This window comes from Vulpes vulpes, chromosome 5, assembly GCF_048418805.1.
Source record: "Vulpes vulpes isolate BD-2025 chromosome 5, VulVul3, whole genome shotgun sequence".
Lineage (NCBI taxonomy): Eukaryota > Metazoa > Chordata > Mammalia > Carnivora > Canidae > Vulpes > Vulpes vulpes.
This window is the reverse complement of record NC_132784.1, coordinates 19,883,301-19,897,332: the sequence shown is the minus strand read 5'-3', so window position 1 is coordinate 19,897,332 and position 14,032 is coordinate 19,883,301. Positions and strand designations below refer to the sequence as shown.

The window sequence follows — 14,032 nt, the reverse complement described above, 5'->3', positions numbered from 1 at the left end:
AGTTCTAAACGGTGTATTATTTTAAGGTGTTTTCCTTTATTGGAAAAGGAAGGAATAGATGAAAAGAAAGGGAAAGAAAATGGACAAGAACTAGAGGAGAAAAGCTGTCCTCCAAGACTGAACAACCTTGGAGAGGCCACACATAATCAAACCAAGTAGTAAGTAGCATGTTGTCCAACAGAATCAATAAACCAGCAGAAATAAATGAAGACTCTCAGAAATAGCCTAAACACGGATAAATCCACTTTTTTTTTCTGTTGTTTTTCACATTCTGGTTACTCCACATTGAGTTGAAATGAGTACATCTGTATTAGATGTACATGTGTACATCTGGCGTACATCTGGCATACCCCTGGTAACTAAGAAATTTGTGCACTGAGGTTTCTAGGTCAACCTGCCCTGTGAATATGGCACCTCTTTGGACCACATTCCCCACCTTGGCTTGACATGGGTCTCTAGACTGTTAATCAGTTTAAAAAATAAATATTGTGGGACTAGGGCCAAACACCCCACTATAACAAGGATATAAATGGGCCTTACACGCTATAAGCTTACAGAGTGACAAACTCAGGCTACAAGAGACAAGCAGCTACAAATTGAGGAAAATGATTCAACCATACAACTGTAGGGAGTGTGGAGGTGTGTGGTGAAGTGGAGAATATGTGCTCGCTCCAAAAGAGGTGGCGATTCTACAGCTTCCATGGACTATTACCATGAGGGAGAATGGGGATCCTCTGTTAACAAACCTAATTTTTGACTAAGAAGATAGAAATCCAAGTTGCATTTTGTTTCTATATGAAATCTCTGCATGTTTAACTAATTTATCTTTTTAAAAAAACAAAGTAGCCTAAAAGAAAAGAAAAGTGACTGAGAACTAGATACAACCATTTGGTTTATGAGTTTTCAATCTCTGGCCCTGATGACATATCATTTCTGAAGGCTATGCCTGCCTTCCATGAATCTCATATTTTACTTCCAGTCTCTATCACACCAAATTCTGTTTACCAGCTTAATTCCTTCAATTACTTTTATTTTTTTTTGTTTAAAATTTTATTTATTTATTCATGAGAGATACACAGAGACATACACAGAGGGAGAAGCAGGCTCCCTGCAGGGAACCCAATGTGGGACTTGATCCCAGGATCATGACCTGAGCCAAAGGTAACACTCAACCACACAGCCACCCAAGAGTACCTAGTTCCTTTTATTTTTAATGAAACCAATCTTATTGGGTGATAACATTTTAAGGAATTATTCACTTTTTTCCTTTAGGTAAGTTAAAAGAGACAGACGGGGATGCCTGGGTGGCTCAGTGGTTGAGCCTCTGCCTTTGGCTCAGGTCGTGATCTTAGAGTGCCGTGATTGAGTCCCACATTGGGCTTCCCTTGAGGAGCTGCTTCTCTCTCTGCATATCTCTGCCTCTCTCTCTGTCTCTCGTGAACAAATAAATAAAATCTTTTAAAAAAAAAAAGGGACAGACAGACGACTATGACAGGAAAAAAAGAGAGTATGAGAACACTGAAGTCCCACCATGAAAGTTAGATACCCCACTACCTTTCCCACAAGAGGTGGAAGAAGGACAAGTTAGGGAGCATGTGAAGTCACAAAGCCAGGTATATATCTTTCCCAGATTTCCGAAAGCCGTGCCTATTTTCCCACCAATAGTAATTGAAATGAAAAGTTTACAAAGCTCAAGGTATAGTTGGCAAACGACTGGCTCCTATAAAATTACACAGCCAAGGAAGGAGTTTGGAACTAATGGACACATGGTTTTAGGCCACAAGAGGGAGCTGAGCTTCCTTAGAATATTACAGGGCTGGACAAGTATTTTAGATAAAAATACTCAAGTGCTTTATTTAGTTTTTCTTGCTCTAGGGTTAACCCATGAACTCCTTGTTTTCTTCTTCTTCTTCTTCTTCTTCTTCTTCTTCTTCTTCTTCTTCTTTATTATTTTTTTTAATAAAGGGAGAGGGAAGGAGGAGAAAGGCAGGGGAGGAGGCAGAGGGAGAGGGAGAGGGAGAATCTTAAGGAGGCTCCACACCCAGCGCAGAGCCTGACATGGGGCTCCACCTCACAACCCTGAGATCATGACCTGAGCTGAAATCCAGAGTTGGACGCTTAACCAAATGAGCCAGCCAGGCACCTCTGAGCTCCTTTTAGAAGAGATTCTTTGATTTTTATACTGACAATCAGCCATGTAGGGGAAGGTATCATTCAGCCAATCAGAGACCACATTCATGATCATGGCATTGAAAATATTAAGGTCAGGGACAATTAAAATAATAGATGGCTTCTGCCATACTTTATACCTACAAGTCTGTATCATTAATTAGTTAAAATCTGCAGAAAGGGGGAAGCCTGGGTGGCTCAGCGGTTGAACGTCTGCCTTCGGCTCAGGATGTGATCCTGGAGTTCCAGGATTGAGTCCTACATGGGGTTGGCTCCCTGCATGGAGCTTGCTTCTCCTCCCTCTGCCTGTGTCTCTGACTCCCTCTGTGTCTCTGACTCCCTCTGTGTCTCTCATGAATAAATAAGTAAAACCTCTAAACAACAACAACAACAACAACAACAACAATCTGCAGAATCTCCCTTCCTGGGCCACCTTCAGAAAAGACACAGGAAACATACAAGGTTTCAACTGCACTTGATGGTCACCCAGCTACACTGAGCTCCAAGCTCTCATTGCCACACAGCTTGGGTCATGACCTCTATTCTTATGTGTCCATATGCTGCTTATTTACCATCTTATGTTTATGTTTGTTTAGTTTACACATTTGAGCAGGACATAGCATGGATCTCCATGATTTATAAGGTTTGACAACTGAGAAACTTAGTCGTCTTTACTGAGGATTCTAGGTGTACTAGTACCTAGAACTTAAGGCCATTGAGGGGTATGTGAAGTTTCCCTCCATAAATCAAATTGCATCCATCTCACAATAAATCTATAGATTACACCTCCTTAGTCAATAAATTTGTCCAGTCTTTCATCTATGCTGCCCTTGTCCTGATCGTAACTAGGATCAAATCACAGCACAAGCTCAGCACAAAACAAAAACCTTGGAGCCTCTTGTTTGTGCTTAACCTTTAATCACACATTCATGTTCATGCCTGCAATAGACATCAGGCTTCCCCTGGGTGCTTCTGTTCCAAAAGATACACAACTGCCAAGTCCACAGTGTCTGGGGCCAGCCAACCACTTACCTTCATTTACCGAATTCCATATTAATACGATAGCGTCATTCAGTAAACATTAACTGCCATATGTAGATCACTGTAATGTACTGTGGGAAGCCAAAGGAGGAACAGAAAACATAAATCTATTCTTCATGGAGCATACAGTCCAACAAAGGGAAAAGGTACATGTATTAAATATCTACCTATCCCAAGATGGTGCCAGCCATTTTACTTATATTACCCCAAAATAATAAATCTTCAAAACTGTTTTGTAAGTTGCCATTCACATTTTATGCATGTGAAAACTAAGATCAGACAAGACTATATTACTGCTCCATGTTATTGATTAACTAGATATGTATGAAATTCAGTCGAGGACTTTTTGAGTCATCACCTCTTCATAAGAAATAATTCAAGTCGGCTCCTCTGTGTGATGCATTCTAGCCCCACTTCATACAGTGAATCTGCAGGAACTGTGGATCATTTCCTCAAAATGAAAGTGTGCAGGCCGGAGAGTGAGATTTTAGGCACGAGGCAGCAAGAATGAGTTTTAACAATCACTTAATGACTACAGATTCAATCCACCTTTAATGAAACTGGTATTTGCAGGATTTTTTTTTAATTTAATGAACCCAAAGTTTAGTGTATATTCTGCTGGTTTACTATGTATTTTATTGAATTTTAGCAAAGAGTGAATTGTGGATTGGGGAGAGAAAAGGGAAGAAGCACAAATGGCAGAAGATGGGCCAAAGTTTTTCAAATGAAATCATGGGAAAATTAAAGGAGATAGGAGGTAAATGTAGGTTTGAGGCCATGTACTTGTGACCCCAAAGTGTCCATGTAAGCTTCTATGGAGCTATCCATGGGCAATACTGTGTCTCCACACTAACGTCACTTGAACAGGCCTGAAGCAGTAGCCAGCAGGTTGACCAAGGATGACAAAAGCTTATTCCATCTTAAGCATCTCATTGGTTCCTCATCCCTGGCAGCCCTAGAAATAGCGTAACAACTTTGTGCCAGGAAACCTGAGCACATTGATTCCAACCCTTTAGAAATCAACCACCATTCCTGCAAGAGTAGAGATTTATAGTATCATTATTAGTTTGCACCCTGCTGTGAATATACAAAATAAGAAAAACTAATGTTAGGGAAATTTTGATCATGAGAACTCTCAACACTTAGAATGAGAAGTAGGCATGCAACCCCCCACATCCTAACACACACAGACATAGAAAAATAGGGAAAAGAAAAAACTATCTCTTGGCATACACATTTTCTATAACAAAGCAAAATGATTTTTATAGACTTCTCACTGAAAGTTGATATAGCAGGCAAGAACAGAAAATGGAAATTTTCCCCCATTGTTGTTATATAAGATCTAAAATATGCAGTATTGCCCTGCTTTGGTGTGTTATCTAAATTGATTTGTTTCAGAGCATAAAAAACTGTCTTTGTAAAGATATTCATGGCTTCCCAGTTTCAGGATGTCTTTACCTATGGGAATTTTAGAACTTTAAGATGTATGACTGGGGGTAAATACATTATTGGGTGAGTTAAGAAATCCCTGAAGTCCTACCACATAAGCAGTTACCTATTGTGACACTGTATTGAGAAGCCTCCATCAAATGTTCTTTAAAACAACTTCTGTGGGCAAGGATGTCTTTCTGGAATATGTATGAAAAGGACAAGGATGTCATATAAATGTATGTCTCTGTATCAAAAAGAATTTTTAAAAATGTATTATATCTTTGTGTAGAGTTCACTCATCAGCAATTTTTTCAGGTTATTTCTCTTACATATATCTCTAATTATAACTCCCTAGGAGTGTATCAAAGATAAAGCAATGAATGATAAAACCTGATCCAATTTAAATTCTTCTGAAAGGCATCCTAGCTTCACTTGACAAGTACCAACCCGCTGAGTACTGTTCCCCTTGTCTGCCTATCAAAGACCTGGTGGAAAGTGTGAAGGCTGCGTACAACGGCTGATTTTCTAATGTACTCTGAATGGCTGACAGTCACAAACCTTACAGGATTTCTGATTGAAGGATGCCTGCCTTAGAATAACAGCCATATTATGATCATTTCTAGAGTAACTAATTTCTTCTGTTAGATGCACAAAATTAACTGCTTTCCCATCCTTTTCTTTTTCTTTTTTTTTTTTAATTTGAACAAAAGGAACATACCAAAGCAATAGCACAGTGACTGAGGAAAAGACTATTGAAGAGAAAAAAGTAATTATCTCCAACCTAACACATTAATTTTCTTGCTGTTGTTTGCTGATATTTCCCTCAAATCCTCTATCTTCCATATATATATATATATATATATATATATATATATATATATATATATATATATGAAATGCATATAGGAAGGTTCACTGCATTTCTTTAGGGTAGGGAATTCAAATGTGAAGCTTAACAGTTCAGTTTACATCCCAGAGTTTTGTGATGTTTAATGCATTAGCTCATGTATTGCAGCCTCTGTGGAATTCCAAATTGCATTTACGTTGTGCCAGTCAGCGACTCTGGCAGCCCTCATGGCAGGACCGTGGGACAGACAGATTGAAAAGATCCCAGACCTCAGGCTCACAAGTCAGTAGAAATAACAAGAAGATTACTTACCATCATCATAACATGCTTGGACTCCTTGTAGGCACAGAATCACTTCCCTAGAGGAAAAACTCTATTCTTTATTTTTCCCAAGAGGGATTAGAGGCAGGTGGTCCTGGCAGATTTTAGAAAGACCTTAAAAATCAAAATTGTCTCTGCTCTGGGGAAGCATTTATAAAATACCTAACTTCCAGACCTGAATAACAATCATTGCTGTATACATGCTCTTCTGTTTGTGATTACTTAGTGCCTAGGGCAGGTGATTCAGCCTAAGAATAGGCCCTATAAAACAGAGACTGGTTCTCATCAATTCCAACATGACCCTTCACTCTGCAAGTAGCTGGGTGACAGTACTACCTTCACCATCTTCAGGTGAGTTCTATCGTCTCCACCCTTTCCTTCGGCTCCATAGGCTGTGCCTCTCTTGGAAAAATTTATTGTTTGAGGCAAAAAACATTCCAGTTACCTGCTTCTCTCAAGCTACTCTTGGAACACCCTTCCTTTCTCACTCAACTGCAGTCCAAAGGTAGCACACTGGAGCTAAAACAAATCCCATGTCCCATGCCTTATCCTACATTGGTTCAATTATTGGCTCCCAAGATTAATGGGTTCCACTGGCCAATATGGTGCATGTGGGCAGAGGCCTTCTTTGCTAAGCTTGGCATTGGATTTGTGCCTTTATCCAAACTTCCTTAGGCTATGGAGGGAATCACTAAGGAAGCCCAGTATTTGAAGGAACACTGGACTAGGGAGATAGGAAGCCAGGTTCTTAGTGCTGGCTGGGCCACTATTAAATCCTTGTGGGATTTAAGACAAATTGGTTCACTTCTCCACACTTTAGTTTTGAAATATTATGAAGTGTCATACCTTGCTGAGCCTAAATGCTGATGCAAAGTTGGTATTAGTATACCTAGGGCTGCCAAAAGAGAAGACCACAGTGGGTGATGTAAGATAACAGAATTTTTTTTGGTCTCACAGTTCTGGAGAAATCAAAGGGTCTGTAGAGCCATGCTTCCTCTGAATGTGCTGGGGAAAGACTGCCCCCATCCTTTCCCTAGCTTCTGGTGGTTATTGGCAATCCTTCACACTCCTTGGCTTATACATGTATCACTCTAATGTCTGCCTTTGCATAGCATTCTCCTCTGTGTATATCTGTGTCCAAATCTCAGTCTTTGTGTAAGGACATCAGTCGTTAAAATAGGGCCTATCCTAATCCAATATGACCTCATCTTAACTTGAGTCCATCTGCAATAACCCTATTTCCCTATAAGGTCATATTCACATATACTAGGTGTTAGGAATGAAGATTTTTTTTTGAAGGATATAATTCAACTCACAACAGGTGATATCTAATGAATGATGGACCAGGGTGCATTTGCAAGAGTTAACTCATACAATAGACGAATAGGGGCTAATGAAGAAAAGGTTTGGCATTAAAGCATCTGGGGCCAAGGGGGCAAACAGAGGGGTCTGAAGGTTGTGAGACTCCCAGCTGAGTTCCACAGACCAGTTCAGAATTATGTGGAAAAGGAAGATTGAAAAAAAAAAAAAGTTGAAAGAGCACTTTTAACAAAGGGTTTTATAGAAATTTGCTCAAGTGACAAAAATTACAACATAGAATGAAGAAGAAAGAATTCTCTGAATTACTGTAGAAATTCTGGCCCAGAACAAAGGGGATAAGCAATTAATAACCATCTATTAAGATTAACCTCAGCATTGCTTTTACTTCCCATAGTATCAGCACCTCGTATTTCCTTGAGGAAGCCAACCCTCCCTGTCAGTGGTGAGGCTTGCCTAGCCTTGTCCCTGCAGGGGTGGTCTCATGTAGGACTTGGTCAGAGTAGCACATGGTTAGCCAATCAGATTCAGTTCCAGGATTCTTCCTGGAAGTATTAAGAAAGACATTTCTTTCTACTTTATCTACACTCTAAAATCATAATTCTTTTTTCTTTTCGTAGTGAGAATCTTAAAGATTTAATCTCTTAGCAACTTTCAAGTATATAATACAGTATTGTTGATATCATGCTGCACATTGGATCCTCAAACTTACTAACTTTATAACTGGAAGTTTGTAAACTTTGATCAATATCTCCCCATTTTTTCCCCACCATCCAGCCTCTGGCAACCAGTATTCTACTCTTTGTTACTACAATTCCAGGTTTTTTAGAATCTACATATAAGTGAGAACATACAATGTTTGTCTTTCTCTGACTTATTTTACTTTGTATAATATCCTCAAGTTTCATCCATGTTGTCACAATGGTAGCATTTCCTTCTTTTTTATGGCTAAATAATATCCCTATAAATATATATGAGTGACTGTATATATGTAAGTGTGTGTGTGTGTATATATCAAATTTCCTTTATCTATTTATGCATCGATAGTCACTTAGGTTGTTTCCACACCTTTACTATTGTGTGCTGCACTAGTACTATTTAACACTGCAAGGAACATGGGGATACAAACAGCACATCTTAAAAATTCTTACCACAGGAAAAAGGTAACTATGTGAGGATGGATAGATGTGTTAACTAACCTTATTGTGGCAATTGTTTTGCTATATATATTTATATCAAATCAGCATGTCATATCCTTAAAATTACCCAATACCGCATGTCAATTATATCTCAATAAAGCTAGACAAAATTAATTGACCATAAAAATAAGAGAGCTCCTTTATAACATACTATGTTGCTTTTATTACAATGTTTTGGAGAAAAAAATTCCTCTACATAAAATGTACATATCAGTTTTGTGACATACTAATTCTAGAAAGCTAAAGTATAAAAGGAATGTATCTAAGGATCCAGGAAACAAAAATTTTTTAGCTTCATTCTCCAATTTCCAATTTGCAAACCATGCTGAAAGTTTAGATAAAAAAAAGACTCTTCACAATCTGCCTTACTAAAATCCCAAATGGAATTTTATGTACTTGAGTTGGGATTATTAGGATGAGATGGGGTGTCTCTTTTTTTTTTTTTTTTTGCTTTATTTTAAATCAAAAGCCAATTGGATAAAATACTGTTAAATATTATGCTGCCTCCAAAAAAAACAAAAAAAAAATAATTATTTCACTGAAGCGATTTAGAGCATCTGGTACTGGACTTTTTGTTAACAAACTTTAAAAAATAGATATTTAAGATCAGAGTGCTTCTAAGAGTTACAGAAATTTTTGTTATCTATCAGCCAGGGGCATGAATAATCACTAAAAGACATTTGCTAACTAAACCTAAATCTACTAATGAGAAGTATACACAATAAAAGTTCATCAAAGAAAGAAAGACAGAGAGAGAGAAAGAGAAATTAGGAAGGAAGGAAGGAAGGAAGGAAGGAAGGAAGGAAGGAAGGAAGGAAGGAAGAAGGAAGGGAGGAAGGGAGGGAGGAAGAGAGAAAGAAAAAGAAAAAAATCAATAAATCAATGCTGAGCTCTTCTACATGGAGAGGGCCTGCCTTAAACTAAACTGAATACAGAGAAAAGCAGAACTAAGAGATGGAGAAATAGAAGACTGTAAATGGAAAGAGAAGAACAGAAGACTGTAGAAATAGAAGTCTGTAAAGAGAAAGAATGAGAATGAGACTGCTGGCCTCTTGATATTTTTGGCTGCAGCCCTATCTTCCCTTCTATTTTTAGCCACATAAGCTACTAAATTTCCTTCTTTTGGCTTAATCCAGTTTGAATTGGGTTTCTGTTACTTATAACAAAAATCTATAAAATAATATGAGGCCCCCTTGGCCTAGTTGGGTTCTACAACTTCAAAAGCAAAGGAAGGCAGCACTCAGAATAGCCAATGTACATGAGTATCCACACCCACAGCCACAGTGGCTGCGGAAGCCAGAGTCCAATCTTCAGGGATTTTTTTTAGACAACAATGTTAAATGGATTGGCTCAAACATAAGAAGGCTGGTTCTGATAACATGTAAGTCATCCTGGGGAGTCTCATATGCAACTACAGGAGACCTACAAGGTCCAATAATACATATGTAAACCACAAGACAACAACTTGTGGGTGTTAGCATTAATGGGAAATTATTTTTATTCATAAACTGAAGAGGCTTGAAGATATTCTGGATATAAGTCTAATAAAAAAGTAGCATGGGCATCTCCACTGCACCCTTCCAGGTTCCACAGAGATCCAGATTTCTATTATTTGATAAAAGAGTTAAAATTAGCTTCTTCCTCCTCAATCTAGACTCAACACACATTCTCTTCTTCTGTCTTAGGACAAAGAGTCAGAGTAAAGAGAAAAGTCCAGAGCGTGGGTGTGTGAACTTGGACATGCACATGTGTGCATGTGAGCAATCCAGGAATCACTGAAATGTGGATTTTCAAATGGACACAGAATTAAGCTGAGAGCATCAGCTTTGTAGCACAAAGCACTTGGCCACACATTCTCTCTTTGCATGTGACAGGGTTAGGGCTTAGCAAACACAACCTAATTTCCGGAATGTTCTTGGAGCTCATTTCTCCTAGAAAAAGAAATACTTCTTTTTAGCATTTCTGTTGAAGGGAATATAGTATCAATACAAATTGAAAGGCCAATGGAAAAAAAAGCCAAAGTGTCACCAAAAATGAACTTCTGAAGATGAAGATGTGTAAATAACAGCAAACTAATGGAAACAAGACTACAGAGGCCTACAGAATTAAACAAGCATATCAAATCTGAAGACCTCACTCTAAGCCCAAGGACATCAAAAAGTAAACAACACGCATAAATGCCCTTTGTGAAAAATCTGAAATAGAACATCAAGTTCGGCATGTGGAAATCTGAAAATAAATAGATGTGCAAAACAGTTGTTTCCTGATGTGATTACAGAAATCATGTCTCATTTCCTCAGAATAAGCATTATACATATAAAACATGGCTATACCATACTGAGTAGTAGTCACTTCATCAGCTATGAGCCTAACTTGAAGGTCAATCAAGGTCAGATTCTTGTTCCATGGAAATGTCCTCCACAGCCTCCCTAATAACTAAATGCTGTCAGGCTTGAGCTGGTTATCTACATTTTACAAACAAATATTGTCTTAAGCAGGCTTAATTGGCTACTTAGCTACCAGAATAATTGTGTGTACACTGGAAGTAAATGAAGCACGCACAAACAAGACACTCACCTTTTCTCCCCTGAGGATCACGGCAGTTTTCATGGATGCACAGGCCCCAGTCTGACCAGGAAGATACGATACAGTCTGTAGAGCAAGGGATATTGCAGAGCTGAGAGGCTGAAGGGGCAGGTCCCAAACATAATGTCTTTTTCACAGGTCTAGAGACTAAAGGATAGAAAAAAAAAAAAAAAGGTCTATGTCACATTCTCTGGATACCCCTCGAATTATTAATGTCTATATTTGTATGCCTACCTTGCCCACAGTTAGCTTTCTGGTTAAAGGGTATAGACAAACAAAACATAAACACTCTCTAATACCTGTTGCTTAGCTCTACACTATTAGCATTTGGGGTGAGAAAAGGTTAGGGAAAAAAAAAAGTCAGCAACAAAGGGCATGCACCTGAGTTTCCTGTTTCACAAAGTATTCTCTGGGAATTCAAGAGAGGACTGGAAATACAGATACAAATTATCTAGAGTTATGATTCAAAAAAAATAAATGGCTTTGTAAAGTTTCAAGATGAGTCTATCTCAACTATATAAATGACTAGGTTGCTGCGAAAAAATCAAAATCGAAACCCTGAGGTGGGGTGTTTAGCATAACCAATCTACTGCTGCTACTCCCCTGAGGTGTGGAGCTCTCAAAGACACAGAAGAAAAATGGTTTTTAGAAAAGAAGAAAAATTTGGATCTGTGACTGCAGAATTAGCCCCTCAAAGTCAGTTTCATTAGTGAGGCTATCCAGAAGCACAAGGAATATCTGAGAAGCCATGGGGAGATGCCAAAGAGGGAGCTTTCCCACCCTTCCTGGTGCACCTGCACTCAGGGTACGCCCAGAACTGTGTCCCTTCAGGATACAGGGACCACCTGGCCATGAGTGGCACTCACCAAGTGCCTTCTCCATGCAGATTCACTCTGGGGACCATGAAAATACACAGATGAAGGAGAAGATGAGATTCTGACTCTTATGGAGATTATAACAGGATAGGAGTTAAGATAGAAATGACACAATAAAAGAAGAGCCAGATGCATAACTATGTTTGCACTGAGTGATTCCACATAAAAGTGGTTTGGGAGCAGTTCAGAGCTTGTGAGCAAACGGTTTAAGTTCAGACAGTCTTATCTTATGAACCGGCTTATACTCTTGTCTAAATATTTCCCATGTGTCATGTCCACCTTGTTAAGCAGATTAGAAGTGCTTCAAAGACAAAGATGGGTGTGACAGGATTGGGTGGTAAATCATACCATCTACTTTGCTTCTTTACTATTTACATGGATGTCAGTTGTATCTGGCAAAGACGGCAATAAATCGCAGCTCTGACCAGCAGAACTTTGTACATAAATTTTTAAAAAGCAAAAACCACTGTGTTTTTTTTTTTGAAAGATTGTATTTATTTATTTCACAGAGAGAGAGAGAAAGAGAGAGAGCGAGCACAAGCAGGGGGAGGAGAAGAGGGAAAGGGGGAAGTAGACTCCCTGCTGAGCAGGGAGCCTGATGCAAGGCTCAATCCCAGGATCCCAGGATCATGGCCCGAGCTGAAGGCAGACATTTAACTGACTGAGCCATGCAGGTGCCCCCCGAAATACTGTTTTCAAGAAGTTGTAAATCATGGCAGAAGTGTTTCTAATGAATAGTGAGGCAGCTTGAGGTGCTTGTGACAGTCAATGGGAAAAGCAAAGGTCACAAAAAAATGTAAGAAATTGTTTGGTTTTCAACTAATTCTTATATATTTTACCAAAAGGATTTGACTTGACTTAAAAGACGGGAGCAAAGCAAGATGGTCAATGGAAATGTCAAAGATCACAAGCCATGTGGAGGAGGAAGAGATAGAAAGAGAGCATAGATATTGGTGGCAATTGGCGGGTTACCTGGCAGGCTCAGGAGTGGCAGTGATCAAACAGAGATTGTGTTGGCCAGAATGGTGAGATGGGGGGTTGGAGTGACCAGGACTGGGATGTACATATGACACTGGTGGATTGTGGATAAAGAACAACCTGTGATATACTTGAGTAAGATGAAAATAAAGAGAGAAGGGGGCAGCAACCACCACCCCATCACCATCACCTGTGAGTTTAGGGGAGGGGGCCTGTGATTCCTTACCCAGGAGGGAGCAAAAGAAAACACATAAGACTGCCCTTCACTGAATACATTATGCATTCATTCCAAAACCATTAGTACCCACTTTAAATCAGACTTTCTTGGATGGTGTCTGCTTTCAAAGAGCTCTCAATCAAGAAGGGCAAGTCAAGTAGCATATTAATAAAACTGATGGAAAGTGATGCTTCAAAGCATCACAGGAATTGAAAGCTGTATAGTCAGAGGTCTTAAGACAGAAAGGCCTTTGGGTCTGGGCCCAGGCTTATGAGCATGTGTTCTCACAAACTCTAAAGTTCGTTTCTCCCCAAAAAACTAAGTAGTGATGGAAAAGGAAGTAGGGCATGTAAACTAATTAATCTACTTAAACATATTTAGTGAATCCCAGGCACTGGTTATAAATTAATTCACTTAACCTGCATAACTTTGAGATACATGTTATAACCATCTCAAGTTAAAAATGGGGATTTTGCAACAGAGAAACATTTATTCACTTGCTCACATTCTTAATTAGTTAGGAGCCGAGCTGAGATTGTGATCCAGGCAGCCTGGCTCCAGGGTCTGTGCTCTTAACCACTGTATTATGTAGTCTTATTTCAGGCCATTCAACCTACACTGATATGTAAGTACCTACTGAGTATCAACCCTGTGCTAGGAGCTGAAGTCAGAATAGTGAGTAAAAGAGATAAGGTCCTTGTCCCCATGGAACTCATATTTTTGTGAGTTGATACTAGTCATACACAAATTCGTGAGCCCCAACAACAAGACTAGAAAGCTGTTAGTATTGCTTCTCTTTCCTTTGTCATGGCTGTCTTACTGCAACACCAGACAGATGTTAGGTGTCTGATGGTCAATGCTGAGAAGATATCCCAACTCTTTCAGCTCCAAGATCCAGTAGATACTTGCTGCTACAACTTTTGTACTTGAGGTTGAGGCCAGCCATTGAAACTAATCAATCTGCAAGTGTAGCACCTAGACCCACAGTAGGCCTTCACTAATCTGATTAGAAGCTCCTGAATGTCTTCAGATTGGCAGTGCAGTTGGAAAG

The 14,032-nt window shown here is 39.2% G+C and overlaps 1 protein-coding gene across 2 annotated transcripts in view; it reads right to left on the bottom strand.

The window, feature by feature from the left end:
* The window catches only part of THSD7B (thrombospondin type 1 domain containing 7B), an 861,577-nt gene that overhangs the window by 480,990 nt on the left and 366,555 nt on the right, over positions 1-14,032 (bottom strand). For both annotated transcript variants that reach the window (XM_072757643.1, XM_072757642.1), the window contains exon 6: positions 10,903-11,058. In XM_072757643.1, the coding sequence (XP_072613744.1) occupies positions 10,903-11,058 (156 nt within the window). The remainder of the gene's footprint in view (positions 1-10,902; positions 11,059-14,032) is intronic.